General features: G+C 26.6%; 4 protein-coding genes across 7 annotated transcripts; 1 reads left to right on the forward strand and 3 right to left on the reverse strand.

The window, feature by feature from the left end:
* Positions 1-732: 732 nt before the first annotated feature.
* On the reverse strand, positions 733-10357 carry svr (Carboxypeptidase D svr). The gene is made up of 15 exons (XM_015335883.2): positions 9750-10357; positions 9419-9654; positions 9175-9330; positions 8924-9099; positions 8716-8863; positions 8406-8500; positions 6340-6848; positions 5759-6232; positions 5415-5686; positions 5165-5339; positions 4712-5085; positions 4488-4629; positions 2926-4399; positions 2680-2856; positions 733-2590 (listed from the first exon to the last, which is right to left on the reverse strand). The coding sequence occupies exons 1-15, from the start codon at positions 10200-10202 to the stop codon at positions 2445-2447; spliced, it is 5007 nt and encodes a 1668-aa protein (XP_015191369.2). The 5' UTR covers positions 10203-10357; the 3' UTR covers positions 733-2444.
* A 102-nt stretch (positions 10358-10459) lies between these two features.
* On the forward strand, positions 10460-12288 carry LOC107074442 (uncharacterized). The gene is given in 3 exon segments (XM_015335884.2): positions 10460-10634; positions 10829-11839; positions 11841-12288. Coding segments are annotated over 3 exon segments (1152 nt in total). The 5' UTR covers positions 10460-10605; the 3' UTR covers positions 11953-12288.
* On the reverse strand, positions 12112-14187 carry LOC107074443 (serine/threonine-protein phosphatase Pgam5, mitochondrial-like). 3 transcript variants are annotated; one of them, XM_015335886.2, is made up of 6 exons: positions 13788-14183; positions 13525-13703; positions 12929-13143; positions 12688-12818; positions 12370-12511; positions 12112-12294 (listed from the first exon to the last, which is right to left on the reverse strand). In XM_015335886.2, the coding sequence occupies exons 1-6, from the start codon at positions 13955-13957 to the stop codon at positions 12286-12288; spliced, it is 846 nt and encodes a 281-aa protein (XP_015191372.1). In that variant the 5' UTR covers positions 13958-14183; the 3' UTR covers positions 12112-12285. The 3 variants fall into 3 exon arrangements, with proteins under 3 accessions (XP_015191372.1, XP_089027021.1, XP_089027020.1); XM_089170895.1 differs by having other exon boundaries at positions 12112-12511; positions 12688-12809; positions 13788-14187; XM_089170894.1 differs by having other exon boundaries at positions 12112-12511; positions 13788-14182.
* Positions 14188-14468: 281 nt separating this feature from the next.
* On the reverse strand, positions 14469-18647 carry Sas-4 (spindle assembly abnormal 4). Of its 2 annotated transcripts, XM_089170877.1 has the most exons (4): positions 18428-18647; positions 15139-18220; positions 14851-15046; positions 14469-14771 (listed from the first exon to the last, which is right to left on the reverse strand). In XM_089170877.1, exons 2-4 carry the CDS (start codon positions 18102-18104, stop codon positions 14643-14645), a joined length of 3291 nt encoding a protein of 1096 aa, XP_089027003.1. In that variant the 5' UTR covers positions 18105-18220; positions 18428-18647; the 3' UTR covers positions 14469-14642. The 2 variants fall into 2 exon arrangements, with proteins under 2 accessions (XP_089027003.1, XP_015191263.2); XM_015335777.2 differs by having other exon boundaries at positions 15139-18647.
* Positions 18648-18668: the final 21 nt, after the last annotated feature.

The raw sequence follows: 18668 nt of genomic DNA on the forward strand, positions 1-18668 counted from the left end.
ACTTCAAATGAAAAATTTTCATTGGACAAAAATCATACATTCCTTCTGATTACACCAATCAACTAATTTTAATTCGTGGATCTATTTAACAATATGATTTGTATTTCATATGACTAATAGTTGTACGAGTTTTGATTGGTTGTCACAAATTTTAATCTTTTATTGTTACATGTGAACAAAATTATAAAATTTTAGTTTAAAATTAATTGAAATTGTTTGTTACAAAAGTATAAATAGTGCAATTCAATATTATTTCTTATCTATTCAGAAAAGGAATATTAAGTAAGTCATGTAATAAATTAATTATTAATAGTATATTCCAAATCTTTTATAATTAAAATTTAATTTATATAAATAATTTAACATAATAAGATCTGTCTTGTAGAAAAATCAATTGTAACGTAAATTTGAATAATATTTCAATTTTCCTTTTTATCAGATGATTTTTATAATTCGAATCAATTTCCCGCAATATATTTGAATTACATGTTTAAATAACATACAATGGTATTTCTTTTTATCTCTCATAAAAGAAATATTAATCATCAATAAAATTAGATTTTCAAGAATTTCAATAGGTAATTTTATTTATTTAATAATTTTATACTTTAAAATTTGTTGTATATATATATTAAAAGAAATGAAAAAAAAAAAAAGAAATCATTACAATTGATTTTATTAAGTTCATAAAATATTGGACTTAAAATCTAAGAGATAGATAGTACAACAGTATTGCCATAAATCAACTTTATTTTGGAATGCATTATAAATGGAAGTTTATTATTGTATACACGTATTGTGTATACACGTGGATATTAAAATAAGTCACAACCGCATTTACATTACACAGCATATCTATGTATGTGTATTTTTATAAATTTTTATAATGGGTGTATACTTTCATTATTTTCCAATGTAGGAAGACAATGATTTTTAAATGGTTATAACATTCCTTATTTTTATTTTTTTTTTTTGAAAATATTTTAACGAAACATTCAAAATATTTCTTTAATCGATATACAGAAGAAATTGAAAAATGAATATTTTTAGTAAATTATACAGGCTGTTCCATTTAATTTATATATTTATAATATTATTCCTTGCTGCCTTTGATGATATGAAAAATTTGAAAATACTTTTTTTTATAGGATATTAATTCTCTTAGATATATACGTGTGTTTAATATTATTAAAAATATATGATATGATATATATATAGTTCAAGAAAAATAAATTATCACAAAATTTTGACAAATGTCTTAACAATAATTCTAATAATTTTATAATATTTAATTTTTTTTTTTTAATATAAATAATTTTTTTAAATACTTTTTTTTTAATTAACAACATTAACAAGAAATATTTAAATATTCACATAAAGCGGAACACCTTGCATAAATACAATATCATACATATATATATAATTATATATTTTTAATTTATTTTATAAATTTTTGACTATTCTGTGCTTAAAAATTTATAATTATTGTACTTTGTAACTATAAGAGAAGAATCTCGTACTAACGTTATTGCTAAAAATACATTGGAAATATTTGTTGAACAGTTATATTGATATATTATAATAGTGGCATTTACATTTCATAAAATAACATTGTCAAAAAACAAGTACTTTTGACAGCAGTGATCTCAAAGATATGTCTGCTCTTTTAAAAATACTTTATTATTATTAATCTCAATATTTAACAATCTGTGTTTACTTTTTCTGGCAAAAAACAAGAATTTCTTTAGTGGCTTTTTTTTTTCTTTCTTCTTTTTAACATGATGAAATCCTATTTTCTATAAGGGTTTCCAATTTTGTACAAAACATTTGTCTAAAAAGCTCATAACATTTGTATACCTTTTAAATTTTTTTCATCTTTTTTTTATATATATATATATACATTGTAAAATTGTAAACTATGTGTATAAAATTCGCATAGAATTGCCAACATTAACGTGCATAATATCTATTTAATATTATATCTATATATTGTTATTTCCTTGTTGGTTTGTCGTTTTTCTTTCTTTCTTTGTTTTTTTCTTTTTTTTTTTTACAAAAAGAGAAGTGTATAAAAACTAAGAAATAAAATGTTGAAAGTGCTTCTAAAATATTTGTTGCTTCTTCAAAAGCAAAGAAGCTCTTAACCTTATCTATACAAAAGGGTATGTATGTATGCATTAGAACTACATTTGGACCCTGCTTGCTATACTTCTATTTACTTTTTATAAATGTAGTATTGCTCCCTTGAAGACATTTATGGCAAATGTTTAAAGAAAGATAATTAGTATATCAACAACAACATTATTACAGTACCTTCTGTGTTATATAGTAATGTCTATTTTAATTATCGTTAACTTTTTTTTTAAAACCTTCGAGATATTTTTCCTGTATTTTTGTATCTTTCATATATAATTGTCATCATTCGTATTAATGATAACGAATTGTCACGTCTCTTGTAAAACTTTTTCATTATATTCTTGTTCTGGTCTAATAAATTCAAGGTCACTTCCATCATCGGAACTAGATTCATTATCCTCATCAAAATATGGTTTGGTAATTGTTAATTTTTCTTCATATTTTAAAATAGATTCTATAATATAATTCATGATATATTTAAAAAGTCAAATTGATAGTTTTATATTAGCAAATAAAGATATTGAGATCAATGAATTAACTTACCAGTTAATGGTCTTCTAAATATTTCAATTTCTTTCTCATCATCGTCAAAGAAACTTTTACCATCCTTAAGTAAACTAAATGCATAATTTCTTCTATAATGTTTTTCGGAATTTTGTGAAGATTGACATATTGCACAAATACAAATGCCACAAACAACCATAGCTAGACATACGGTTCCTACAAACACATACATAGTTTAATATTTTATTCTTTTAGAGAGATAGATATATTATATTACTTTCTTACCAGTGATTATAATAAAGACCAATCTCGGGAATCCAAAAATACTTTCGTCGCGTCTTAATTTAAAAGTTAAATTAGTAAACTTATTTATGTCTGGTACTGAAACTAATCTTGTTTGTTGTATATATCCAGATGCACTAGCAGTGATATTATGACTTCCAGGAGATAATAAAATCCAATATGCTCCTATTGTTCCACTTTTAACTTGATGAACAGAATCGTCATAAGACAAAACAGCATTCTCAATAGGTTCATTATTTTCACTAATAATATATCCTTGAACACCTTTAGATATTTCTTTTATCATGGCTAATAAACTATCTTTATTATCCTGCCAAACACTCATTGAATCATCTGTATTACAACAAGAAATATAAACATCCATCATTAAAGTACTTGTATTTAAATACATGTAATCTAATAAGGAATCTCCTTTAATTCCTGCAATTCCTTTGCCACCGTGTATTATATCATTATTCTTGATATTTAATTTTGTATCACATTCTGCAGTATTATATGGGCTATACTTTGTATAAGCAGATGCTAAGGCTTTAAGTATTTGGTCATCATCACTTTCATAAATATTTTTATCTATTCTATTGTATTGACTTCCATATGGTATTTCAATATGTCGAGAACCAATATTTAAATTTACTATTAAGAGTGAATTAATTTGCTTGAACCAATCAATAATCATAGATGCTTCATTGCTTAATTCACGATTTATGGGGAATGATAATTCATTATTAATATATGGCGTACAAGAATCATTCTTGACTAAATCTGGATTTAAATCAGGAACAATAAATATTGATAGCTTATCTAAATAACTTGTAATAATATCATTGTTCTTATAATTATCTAATAGATAAGAAGCAAATTGTAAAAGTACTTTAGATGTTACTGGTTTTCCATTAGAAAGTCCAGCTGAGAAAATGATGGAAGGTCGTATTGTTTGTTTTTCCTTTGATTTAGCACTTATTTCTAATGATAGAATCTGATTGCCTTTTTTTGTTTTACCGATATCATGTAAAGTTGATAATTGCGGATATTTAATATGTAAATTATCCAAAATATGATTTATAACGCTTAATTGTTCACCTAACTTATTTTGTTTGTATTCTACTTCTTCTGGTTTTAATTTTCTCATTTGAACATTTATATCCGTTATACTTTGTTCATCAACATGAACTTTCAAAGTTTTTAAAGCGTAATCTGTACAGAAGAATGTTAATGAATAGTCTCCAGGAATAAGTATTATTTTAAAATAAGCCATATTTCGTGATAACTGATAGGTTTTGGTTCCAATCTTAACAACGGCTTCTCTAACAGGAGTTCCATGATCATCTGTAATAATTGCTCGAATACCACTTGTAAGATCTTGAACAAGTCGCATTAATGGTTTTAAAGTTCCTCTCCAAATAATTGGTATAGTATCTGCAGCTGGATACTTGCAGCATGATAAATTGATATTAATCTGTAAATAATTAAAAAAATATTTATAACAATACAAGTTGTGAAAATCATTTCAAGTGAACTGTTGTCATCAAATAATTTCTACTTACAACTGGTATATTGTATTCTCTTTGGATATATTTAGCTATATCTCTTTCTTTGTTAGTCCTAAGACTGCAAGCTTCTTTGTGCATAGTTTGATCATAATTTTCCGCCAATGTTTTATACACGTTTAATTCATCTTTTGAATAACTATAAATTTGTAAATTAATATATTCAAAATATTACTTATTATTAAATTATATCATTATTATAATATAATATTTTGTAATACCTCACACCAAATGATCCACCTCCTAATATAATAATTACATCATAACCTTCATTTAATAACATTTTTCTAAATGCTTTTGTAATAATATCCATATCTGTAGTTTTATTAATATTCTGTGAAAGTAATTTTTCTCCAACCTCATCTTTAACTATAGGATTGCAATCATTTGGAATGTTATCAAAGCCTGGATCTACACCTGGTATAAAATGTAATACTGCATTATTTAATATTCTCGTAATTGATGGATCGCCAATGTTATTTCCCATAAGAATATGGGTTGCAAAACGTAGTAAAATTTCTCTTCCCACTGGTTGTGATGCAAATAAACCTCCAACCAAAGCAATATGGAATTTATTTTCTTCTGGTGCTCCCATCTGCAAAAACAATAATTGTATATTATGATAATAATATTCATTATAATTATAGAATAAATATATTAAGAAATGTACTCACATTTTTAGTAATTTTTAAAGAATGAATTGCCATGCTCACTAATGAATCTCCAGCTCTAAATTCAGCAACATCTGGTTGATGATTTTCTAATTGACTAAATCTGGCACTTAATTCAGAATTTGTTAAATAGCCATTCTTCAAATTACCCAATATACCAAAATCATATGCGGATGACCTATATCAATAAACATATATATGTTATCTAAAATATTTAAAAATTAAAAAACATTTTGATATACAATAAACTTACCAATCTTGTGGATTATCTCTCATTAGAGTAAAATCTAAAGTTACTTCTGAATCTTCAGGATTATCACCTTCCAATACAGTTATGTTTTGTGTAAGAGTTTCATATCCTGGAGCACTTACTGTAATATTGTATTCTCCGGGTACTAAAAGACGCCAGTAATCACCACTTTCTGCAGTATATATATCATGCTTAATTCCTTCAACAGATATCTTCGCACGAGGTACAGGACTGCCAATAGGAGAGCGAACTAAACCATGTACACCTTTACGTGACTGTAATTTTATCGACAAATATTGATTAAATAAGTTATAATTATATTAATAATATATTATTATAAATCTCACCATTTCAATAAATTTTAAAAGAGGTTCTCTGTTTAGCAACCAATATTTAGGTAAATCAGTAGCATTAGGAAACTTAGTGCATCCCACTTCTAAAGTCAATTCGAAATCATTGCTATGAAGATAATTGTAATCTTGCATGCCACCTGATACAGGATACCATGCTGCACCATTGGTAATTCCATCCGGAAATCGTTCCTCTAGCAAATTTTTAATACCCATTGTTTTACTTGTTACTGGTGGACAAGGTTCACCAAGATGCATTCGAGGATGAGCTTTTGAATATGTCAGTGCTAACATTTTGAATACATCATTGTCAGGACTTGGATTTGGAAGATTAGAATCAGGATCTGGTCCATTATCATATGGATAATTGGCAACTAAAGCACCCCCATGAAGATTTGCAGAGAGTACAAATGGTATTTTTGCTATCCAATTCATTACTGCTTTAGTTTCAGGCTCCTGTTCTCTATTATACTAAAATAGATATTTCATATTTATTATTGACAAAATAAAAAACATATTTGAAGGAACATGTGATTTAAAGGCAACGATATACCAATTCAATAAATAATGAAACTTACTTCATTCGTTTCATAAAGATCAGGGAAGTTTCTATTTAAGTCCACACCTTTCGCATTAGCTCTTCCTTTTATACCAAATACATCACCTACTTTTGATATCTCATATCCATCAGGATTCATACTTGGTAATATATGTAATCTGATGGTACTAACTATTCGAGTTACTCTCTTATCTCTTCCATAATTTTCACACAAATATTTTAATAATAATAATAAAAGCTCTCTTCCAACAACTTCATTTCCATGCATATTTGCAATATATTTGACTTCTGGTTTACTCAAACTATGCTTTCCAGGATCTTTTGTAATTTCCATAACGTAAAGTTGTCGATTTTCGACTGAACGGCCAATACTATAGAGACGTGTAATATTTGGATAATTTTCATTGAGTTCTTTTAAATATTTTTCCATTGCAACATAATTATGATGTTTAAATTCTGTACGATGTAAGAAACCGTATTCGTCAGCTGGTCTTGTAATTTCCTTTACTTCCTTCAGATTTTCTATATCTGTATATAAATATATACATAAAAAATACATTGTATTTTAATAAAATTATATAAGTATATTTTATATAAAATAATAATTAGATAATTTTTATTGAATTATCAAGTATCAAATAAATAGAAAGATCTTAAAATATGAATATACTTTAATATAATCTAGAATAAGAGTCTTAAATTATTTATATAAAAAATATAAAATTATGTAAACAAAAACAAAAAATAATTACTTAAAATTTATCTTATATACAATATAAAACACAAGGTATAGAGAATATAATCTAAAAAATAATAAAAGATACATGTATATAAACATAACATAATGTGTTCAAGGTAAAATTATAAGGAATAGGCTGGTGTGAGTATTGAAGAATTGACTCGTTATTTGAGACAAATACAGTAGTTTATTTTTTTTTGTCTGTGTATTACAGTCTGAACACATTAAATCATATGTAGCAATGTAAATGAAACTGTTGTAATGACTTTGTAAAAATACATTCGTCTCTAAACATTCATAAAAGTCATATGAAAAAATTGTCATGTTACAAACACCTTAAAATATATTATATTAATTTCCGAATTTAATTTTATACGCTGAAATAAACAGATCTCTTTTCTCTTATAAAATAATACAAAATATATATTTATAACAAATCTTATAGTGTAAATAAAATTTCAAATTTTGTTCATGTATGCCCATATGTGTGTTCAAATAGAATGAAATATTAATTTCATTTTTACCAAGTATTCGATAAAGTTGATCATCATGATAATAAAATAATAAAAATATTAAAAATTGTTCACTTGTAATGTAATAACAACAACATATTATATAAAATATAGAAGAAAAAAATAGGAAGTGCGGTCATAGATTAAAAAGATCTAACGTATTTAATTACCGCGCATTATATAACAAAAATGAGACATATTATATTTTGTATAACCATATATATATATATAACTATATATCTCGTAAATTATATAATTTTAAATATAATCAAAAATTAATACTATATAAATATATATAAATCATTTTTAAAATATTTTTTTCTTTACAATTCCATTTTTCTATTTGTTTTAATAGATCCTTTTCTCCATACCTTGTGCTTATGTCTTTTTTTTTAATTTGACGATATAAGTTATCGTATTATATATTCTACTACAAATGTTTACATTTGTTCTTTTAAATTGATCTTGATTCAATAAAAATCATCAACGTGTAAATAAACTTAAATGCGATATAAATTGAAAGCTGTAAAATAAAAAGCATATAAAAATAATAATAAATTGTTAACTTGAACGTAAAATTGAACATAATACTTAATATAATAACTAATTAGAGCTTAAAAATATTAAAAATATATAACTAGTTAACAAACAAAAATGTTATTAAATTAAAAAATTGTTTTTAAATGTAATTAAAATAAGGAAACAAATTAAAATCTTTGCTTAAGTTAGAAAAGTGTTAATATTCGTCATCATCGTAAGACATAATGACTTTATAAAGTGCAGGATTACGACTAAGAAGTGGTAGGACTTGTGGATAATCTATTTCACGTTTACCTTGTTCACCAAATGATCGTCGTGTCAATGTAAAGTTAACGATCGTTGGGTTACCCTGTCTTACAGTTACATTTATTGGTTCACTTGGCCTATATCTGCAATTATAAAAAATAAAAAACATAAGTATTAGAATTTCATATGTATATGTATATACACGATTTTGAACAAATTATTAAAAATAGCAGTATATGTTCTGAAAAAAAAACATGTTGTTTAGAATAATTTGATCTATATTATATAACAAAAGATATCACAGACTTTCTAATACAATTACATATAGAAATTATTATAATAATTAATATGATCTTACCCCCATGCAGTTGCATAAACAGAATAAGTACCAGGCAGTAATAAACGCCAATATTCTCCACGATTTGTACTTGTAACATTATGATCTATTCCATGAACTACAATTCTAGCATCTTCAACAGGTTGTCCTTCTGTATCTCTAACCAGACCTACAATTAAAATTTGTATTGTTAGATTCTTTAATAGATATAAATAAGGCAATTATAAACCTTTTATTCCAATATGAGCTTGTTCCAAATATTTAATAAGAGATTCTTTATTATATTGCCAATGGCCTGGCAACGCTGAAGCGTGAGGATATTTGCAACAACTCAGTTCAAATGTTATTTCAAATGCATTGGAACGGGCATAATTGTAGTCCTGCATACCACCAACAACCTCATACCTAATAAAACAAGAAATACAACAGTAATGAAAAGGGGATAAAGATATTTAAACAGTACAATTTATCAATACTTACCAATATGCTCCGTTTGTTACACCTCCCGGAAATTTTTCAGGTGGACAAGCATTACCAGCTGCCATACGTGGATGGTTATCTGCGTACGTATGAGCCAAATGTTTAAATAACTCATTATCTGGACTTATACTCTCAATGCAGCAGGATTTAGGAATACTGTTAATCATAATGTATACAATTAATTATATCTTGATTAAATATCAAATAACATAATATATATAATATTATAATTAGTAGTAGTTACCCAGAGTCATATGGATAACTGGCAACTACAGCACCCCCATGTAAATTACCAGATAAAACAAATGGTTCATGGGCAATCCATGTCATCATAGCAATTGTCTCATCTTGTCGTCCTTGTAATATGTTACTACCCATCCTAATCTTGCTATCAAATTGGTCTGGAAAATCACGATTTAAGTCAACATGATTAGCATTTTCTCTACCAGAGTAATCTATGTTTGAATCACATTTCCCTTCCTAAAACATAAATGGTTAAATCATTAGAAAATTTATAGCAAATAAAAAAAAGAAATATCTTTTAGTAATAGGATTAGTAAGACAAAAAAAAATACCTGTGACTTTTCAAAACCATCAGGATTAAGAGATGGCATAAGGAAAATATCGGTTCTATTAACGAGTCGTGTAATTCTATCATCTTTTCCGTAATTATGTAAAAGATATTGAGAAAGATATACCAACAATTCTCTACCCACAGATTCATCACCATGCATATTAGCAACGTATTTCACCATTGGTTCACCAAGTGATCTTTCCTGCACATTTTCGGATATTTCCAGGACTAACAATTCTCTACCTTCAACCGATTTTCCTATAGAGAATACTCGAGCTAAATTCGGATATGATCTCGTTAAATTATTGAACAAAGTCAGCAAATCGTCATAGTGAGTGTAACGTAAATTGAGAAATTCTTCGTTTCGTCCATTTGTGGGATTTAATACAAGTGCATTTAACGATACGGTAAAGGTGGCAGTAATAATAAAAAGTACGACACCGCGTAAATCCATCTTTTGGATTGAAACTTGTGCGAAACCATAAAAGCTATTCCACCATCTCAACAAGACATCCTGGTACGCAGTACGATTCTGTATATGCCACTGATGACGTCTGCACGTTGACAGTGTGGGCGGGGAAAGTCGTGGGAAGCTGAAAGTTCTTAGGAGTGGGGAATCGCGGGAATAACCTCAGTTTGCTGTCGTCACACTTCCCTACTTTTTAAATCGATCGATTCGAGTATCGAACAGATCGAACGCAAGCATTTGCGTCATAGTTCAGATGTTATATGCATAGTACCAGTATAAATATTTGTTAACTCATTGATCGTTATAGTATACAATTAGAGGTTCCTTAAATAATATAATACAAGTTTTTTTTACTTACAGATAATAATATTTATACAAATTATTTATTATGGACAATACTGAGAAAGAAGATAAAAAGTAAGATAATTCAAAATTTACTTTATTATAATATTCATTATTTATAATCACTATGTAAATATTAATAATACTGTCAATTTTTTTTTTGTAGATAAACTATGTTAAAAAAATCTTTATAATGTATCTTAATATCTTATTTTTAATCAAATATGAATCTAAGAATTCTAACCTATATAATTGTGTTATAATTGTAGGTATGGTTTAATTATATCTAAAAAACAACTTTCCACGCCCAAAGCAACAAATGTATTTGGAAACGATGATTCTTCAGATGAAGATGATGGCACCGATTGGGTTAGAAAAGCTCTCAAAGCGGAAAGTGAAAAAAATAAAATAAAGAAACAAACTAAACTTAGCATGCAAAAAGCTTTAAAAGAAGATCCAACTATTTATCAATATGATGAAGTATACGATGACATAGGAGCAAAAAACCAAGTTAAAACAGTTAAAGTTCAAGAAAGAAAACCAAAATATGTACATAATTTTTTAAAGGCTGCAGAACGAAGAAAAAAAGAACAAGAACATCGAATAGAAAGGATGGTACAAAAAGAAAGAGAGGCCGAAGGAACAATGTATGCGGATAAAGAAAGTTTTGTAACATCTGCATATAGAGCTAAATTAGAAGAATTCAAGAAAATGGAAGAAGAGGAGGCTAATATGAGTAGATTGGAAAGTATTGGCGATGTTACAAAACAACAAGATATGTCTGGATTTTATAGGCATTTATATAAACAAACCATTGAAAGTACAGAAGAAACTGAAAAAACTTCAGAAAAGAATAGAAGTGATGATGTTGCTTTAGAAGTAAAAAATAATAATGATGAATCTATCACAGGGACAGATGAGAAAAGCGATGAAAAATCTAATATTAAAAAAAGTAAAAAAAATAGACAGTACAGACAAAGGGTCATTGAAACATATGAAAGTGATAATGAATCAAAAACAGAGTCTGAAACTTGTAATACAAATAAAAGTATTATTAATACAGAAGATAAAAGTAGTATCAATCAAAGTATCTCTGATTCTAAAGAACCAGATAGAAAGAAACAAAAATGTGAAATACAAAATAGTCAAACTGATGCTTCATCTAATGCGATAGTTTCAAGTGAAAGTAAAGATAATGTAAAAGATCTTGAAAGTATATCACAAAAAGTTGATGATAAAAAGATTGATGATAAGGAAAATCAAGAGAATCAAATTGAAATTAAAAAAAGAGAGATCTTCAATTTGGTTAAAAAGAACAGTTGGTCCTGTATTTGAAGCAGCTTTACAACGATATTATGCTAGAAAAGCTCTACGAAATGCAGGAGCACAATAAGACATCGTTATGTTGAATTTTATAAAATTTTATGTTTTTTTTTCTTGTAAATATTAATTAATAGATTTATACTTAATAAATTAATGAGAGATTAATCATTTAGAAAAATTCATTATATTTACTTGAATAAAATCTATAGAAGTAAATTTGTAGCGGTAATTAAAATTACTTAATAAATATTTATTGTTAATAATCAGTCTATTTCTGAATTATATAAGGCATTCCGAGATGGGTTGTCCAACATATACATTTAAAATAAAAAGGATGTGATCCTTACACATGTACATAATTATAAAAAAATACTTTTATAAATAAAAACGTTTACAATGGTTGTCATCTCCTCTGAAAAATTCTATTAATAAACATTGCTTTTTAAAGTAATAAGTTTAATTATGTAATTTATTATCATTAACTAACTGTAATGGTTTTTGGTGGCATATGACCAGTATCTCCTAGACAAACCATCGTTACTCTTCCATTAGGATATATCATCAACCAAGTAATACTTCCATGATTTAAAGACATACGCATCCAAGCTTCTGGAGGAAATTGTAATGCTCTGAAAATTACAAAAATGTATATATTATATACAAATTATAATGTAAAAATTTGACAAATCAAATCTTCCTAATTTAGTAAAATCTTTTCGATTCAAAATATCTTAGTTCTGATATACGTTTAATTTATATTTATCTTTTTTACTTTATATATAAAAATAATGTTCATAATGTTTACCTGCATACAAAATATCTAATAACATTTGCATGACAAACAAGAATAGTAACGGTATCTTGTTGTTGCTGAGGATCTGCTCGATGGAAATATTTTCTAAATGCTGCTTCTATTCTTGCTCCATCCTGAAAAAACTAAAATATTTTATAAAATTTAATTATTAATCATATATATTATAAATTACTGATTAATACAAAATTATAATAATTTACGTATATGTATCATTAATGTAATTTATACATACATGTCGTTCTGACATCCAATTGCCTATTGGTGGTTCAGGTGGAATAGGTGCACCTTCAGCTAAAAGACTATCATCTTGAGTTGGTACATTCGGAAGACTCTTTTCTATTATTTTAGAAGTTTCTTGTGCTCTTGTTAATGTTGATCTTACTATTAAAGAATAGTCTGCATCTAACTCTGCTAATCTTTTTCCAGTTATTTCGGCCTGAAGTCGACCTAGGTAAATATAAATTTAGAATAGTCACAAGTGTATGTACAAATATATTATAAAGAATATCTTATAATTTAAACAAATCTGTATTAAAATTACGTATGCAGAGTGTTCGGTAATTGGTGAAAAAATAAAAAAAAACGTAGAATAAAATTATTTCATATGAAGGTAAATTTTAAAGAAACTATTACTATTCTATTCTTAGATTTAAGTCGATTTTCTCGGAGACGCGACGCCTTCACATGAACAAATGTTATTTTATATTTTTAATTTTTTTTTTTTTTTTTTTTTTTTATATAGAATCACCTTCTTTCCGGTTGTATCACCAGTTATCAAACACATTGTATAAAATGAAAATTTGAAAGAAATCATTTTTAATTACTGACCAAGATCAGTAAGAACTTTATCTGAATCTGTTTTTCCTGCAGTATTATATTGTCCATGTCGAATAAGTATCAAATGTCTTATATGTTTGGATCTTTTAGCTGCAAATTCTTCATTGTATTTATTTTCATCTACTTCATTATTTATTCTCACAGGTTTCACTAAACTTTTCGGATCTCGTCTATAACATAAAAATAGCATCTATTAATATAAAAAGTAGCAAAAAAAAAAAGAAAATGTAAATAATGTAAAAATAAAAAAATACTTGTCCCAGTTATGATCCCATTTTACAGAAGGTGTGAAATTTGTTGTCCATGAGTTTAATACATAAGAGGATTCACATTCACTATAACTATTATAATAATGAAATGTTGTACCAACTATTCCACCTAAACTTAGCACAGCCAATTTTTTTAAATGTGAAAAGACCGACATTATTTAAATAAATACAGTAAAACCTTTTAAAATTCAACCTTACTACTGGGAAGCGGAAGATTGCTTATAATATCATATATGAATATAAGTCAACATAGTGTTAAAAAGTTCACTATAATGTGAAAAAGGTTTCAACATAATTCGAAAAACTAATGACGAAAATATAAATTAAATAACCATTAGTAATATTCAATACTACGTCCCTTATCTTTAAACTTAAGATTAAATAAGTATTCTGATTGGATAGTAATTAAGATAAAAAAATATTTAAACAAGTTAGTAATTTTGGGGAATTTTTAAAAATCCTTAAGGCACATTTTCATTGCTCAAAATTAAGTAAACGCCATCTGACGATTTTTTCTTTCTCAAATAATTTACAATCGTTGCTACGTTTTTTATTTCAGTGGTGGTACTTCTCGAGACGCCATGTTTTTTGTCAGCCATGTTTGTGAACGTATTGTTATCAAATTAACAGAACAGAATAATAACAGAATATTTCGATAATCAGGGCTTTATCACGTAAAATTCAATTGTTGTTTTATTGATGCCAGATAAAAATAATTATACATTATATCATACACAAATAGTTGCATTTCTAAATTATATGATACATATAATTTATATTTTCAATTTAATACTCTTAGTTTATATCATTGTATGACAATAATACGAATATCCTTTTTTTTTAATAATGACAATCCATTAAAAGATTACCAGCTTGATCTTTAAGTCTTACTCTACCATTAGAATAACGTGTCTCTTGTATACCATCTGGATAAATCAATTTAACTGTACCATCAGGATATTCTCGTCTCTAGAAAAAAAAAATATATATATATATATATATAAAAGGGTTTAATTTATTCTAAGCTTCTTTTTATTATTATTATTACTTTATGATCTTTTGTATGTATTTCTCGTTGTCCATTAGGTAGAATAACAACTTTTTCTCCATTTGCAAAGGTTTCTGAAATTGTTCCATCTGGCAATTCCCACTTTTCATATCCATCTACTTGTATTATTTGTGTCGAACGGTCTGGAAATGATATTTCAACCATGCCATTTTGCGAACGCTTTTCCACTTGACCACTGCACAAAATATTGATATAACTTATAACAAAATTCTTATTTTTTATTGAATAATATAAGTTTTTTTAAATATATATTTTTTTCCAACATACTTTGGAAATTCTAAAATTTCAAGCCCATCTGGCATTGTTGTATGCCATGTCCGTGTTGACGCATAAAAATATTTTACTTTTCCATCATTTCGCGTTTCACGAACATCACCATTATAATATAACATTTTTGTTATACCTTTATCAGGAAAAACTTTTTTTACATTACCATTTGGATACCAAAATTCTGTACAACCATTAGGATGTTCAATACATTGCACTTGTTGCTCATTAGTTCTAAGTTCTTTCGGAGAAACACTTTTTTCTTGCATATGTAATAATTCCTTAGATGAAATGGATGCTAATGGTAATTTTTGAGAAGTTTTTAATATATCATTATCATCTTCATAATTTTGTGTAACTTTATCTTTTTTATTTGTGCATTTATCTTTATCTATCTGTGACCTATTATTTTCATTTTCATTTTCTTTTTTATTTTGATTCTTTTTACTACCATTTGTTTCACATTTTAATTTATTCAAATCTGATGATGTTGTAGCATCCTTCAATAAATTTTCATATAAATCACGTTTTTTTGTAATATTTTGCATGCATTGTTCATACTGTTTAGGAATATCGGTATTATTATTATTATTCTTATGATCTTCATTACTATGATTATTTATTGCATAGTCTTTTTCTTTATGTTCATGTTCCGAATTTATAGCATCCAACATTGTTTTCAACATTTTGTCATCATCTTCTAACGATGAATCATTTTTTATAATTTCTTTTGTTTCTTCACTAAGTTGTTTATTAATTTGATGCAAGGCTTTTGTATTAGAAAATTTACCAACTTTCTTAATAGTTTTAAGATTATTTGTTTTTATTTTTGTTAATCTTTCCACTTCTTCCTTCAATTGTAGATTTTCCAATTTTAATATTCTCATTTGACTTCTGTGTCTTGCTTGTGTCGCATTCCATTTACTTTCTCTGTTTTTAAATTCAATTTGTAATTTTTCTAATTGTTCTTTTAAATCATGAATTTGTTGTCTTTCCATTTTATTTTGATGAACCTTTTCTTGAAAATCACGTAATCTTGATTCAAGTACACTCTTTTCGCGTATTAATTTTCTTTTTCCTCCTGCACACGATCTTCCATTTTTTTTATCATTCTCTAATATTAATTCTTTTTCTTTTATTTGTTTTAAAAAAAGTCGATGATCTTCTTGCAATTTTTGACGTTGCAATGATAAAGCTGTATTTTCTTTGCGAAAAATATCTATTTCTTTTTCTAATTCTAATAAACGATTTTTCAAAAGTTCAGATTTAAAAATAGTTTCCTGCGTTTCTTTTATTTCATGTTGATTCATTTCCTCTTTCTTTATCTCATTTGTACACGTATCGATGAAGTCACAGATTTCACCTGTGTTTTCATCTGTTTTAAGTGTTTCACATTCTATTGATTGCATATTTGTTTCGGAGGAATCCGATAATTCGCTGCAATCACTCCAAGCTTTCTCATCGTTATAATTTTTCTGTGATGAAGATTCGCTAGATACACTAGAAGTATCAGTTAATCCGATAGTTTTATATTCATTATATTCAGAAAATCTAACATGTAAACTTACATCTACTTCGTCACAATTCGTTTCGTCGTGTACATGCTGTTCTACGTGACTTTGGATGAACATTTGATCAGCTTTTTCATTTTTTAATAAAGCATTAGTTATACCTTGTTTTTTCAACATTTGCATATTTTCTGTATTCTCATGTGAATTATTTCTAGGGATTGTTTCCCAAAAAGAATTAACATCAGATTCAGATTTTTGAATTGGTGATATTACTTTAGAACTAGTCAATTGATGTCTTCTAGGACTAACTTTGTAAACAATATTTTCTTGTATTGAATTGTTCAAATTATTTTCTGTATCTCTAATTTTTTGTCTTATCTTAAAAGGCGTTGATTGTTGTAGAAATGCAACTACAGTACTAGAGGTTGAACACAAACTAGAATTTTCAGCTTTTTCTTCTAAAAGTTCAAATATCCTTACTTCTTCCATTTCTCTCTCCGTTTTCAAATCAATATCAGAACTGCTTATTTCAATAATACTTGAATTTATATTTGATTCAATATTTGATAATACAGTCTCGTTTCTTCCAGAATAAATTTTACGTGGAGGAGGGACATTCTTTAAATTTAATTTTTGTTGTGCCACCTTAGTAATAGTAGTACATTTTCTCGAAGGAACATCCACTGATAACTTATGCTTATTCTTATTTTTTGTACTATCATTTTTGTTACCTGTGGAATTGATTTGTTTATTAGTAACTTGTTTACTCGATACAGGAGTATTATAAGATTTAATATTAATTGGAATGTTTTTGGACGTTTCAGTCATTCTAAATCTGGCTAAGCCTTGTCCTTTTTTTAAAAATGGCTTTTTAATTGGATTTTTCATTTTATTATTTAATTCCTTGTTAAGTATCGGCTCATATTCTTCCAACTTCTCTTCTAGTAAAGTTTGAAAATCTTTCTTTAAGGATGGAACTGGAACATCATCAATTAAAACACTTTTATCTCCATCTATTGTTTTGATATCAGGTGGTAATGGTTCTATTCCTTCTAATAAATCGTCAATCAGATGAATTTGTTTTTTTTCAGATCTCATATGTATATTTTCGTTACTTGAATCATTGTTGGCATCATTTTCATCGTCGTCTACTTGATATTTGAGTTTACTTAAATTTTGTTTATTAACATTAATTGAAGATTTATTCAATTCGATTGGAGAATGCTTTTCTTGAAAAGATTCATCAACAGAGCTTGTATTAAAATTAGAAAATGAAGATGTATAATCAGACTTATTTATCTCACTATTATCATTCGCAGATTGTTCTTGATTACTATGTTCTGTACGATCAGTTGTATTCATACTTGAGCATGCATCTTCGTACCAGCTATTTTCACACAATGTTCTATTATCCAATCCTATTTCCTGGATGGGTAGTCTTAAAGCTTTATACATGCGTAACTGTTCCTGAGTCAATTTTTCTCTTTGTTCTTGTTGCTGTCTTATAAGACGTTCCTGTTGTTCGATTTGCCATTGTCTTAGCTTTTGTAAACGTTCAACTAATGATGCTTCTAAATCCATTATTTAGAAAGTTATATTATCAATTTTAATGAAAATAACTTATCAAAATGTCACTTAAATATACTCAATAAATATATATAGATACTAATAATACAAGTAATATACAAATTATATAGGTTTTTGTTAAAAAAAAAAAAAAAAGAAATTATTATGACATAGAATAAATTATAATCAAATATTCAACAAGTGTGACAAACATGGTTATGTCTCCATTGTCACATATTATGTATTTGATATTGAAATAAATATCATGTTTCTCAAACACTTTTGTTTTACGAAAAATAAAATAATAGATAAACTTTGTTAAGTATGTTAAATAAATTAAACACTAATACAAAACATAACGTTAACCACAAACAATAGTATAATCATGGTATAATTTTAAATACTTTATAGTTCTTAAAATTACCGCCAGATTTCTCTGAAAGCAATGCGATC

The sequence above is a fragment of the Polistes dominula genome, unplaced genomic scaffold, assembly GCF_049000335.1.
Source record: "Polistes dominula isolate Pdom_NZ unplaced genomic scaffold, Pdom_raw_medaka contig_79, whole genome shotgun sequence".
Lineage (NCBI taxonomy): Eukaryota > Metazoa > Arthropoda > Insecta > Hymenoptera > Vespidae > Polistes > Polistes dominula.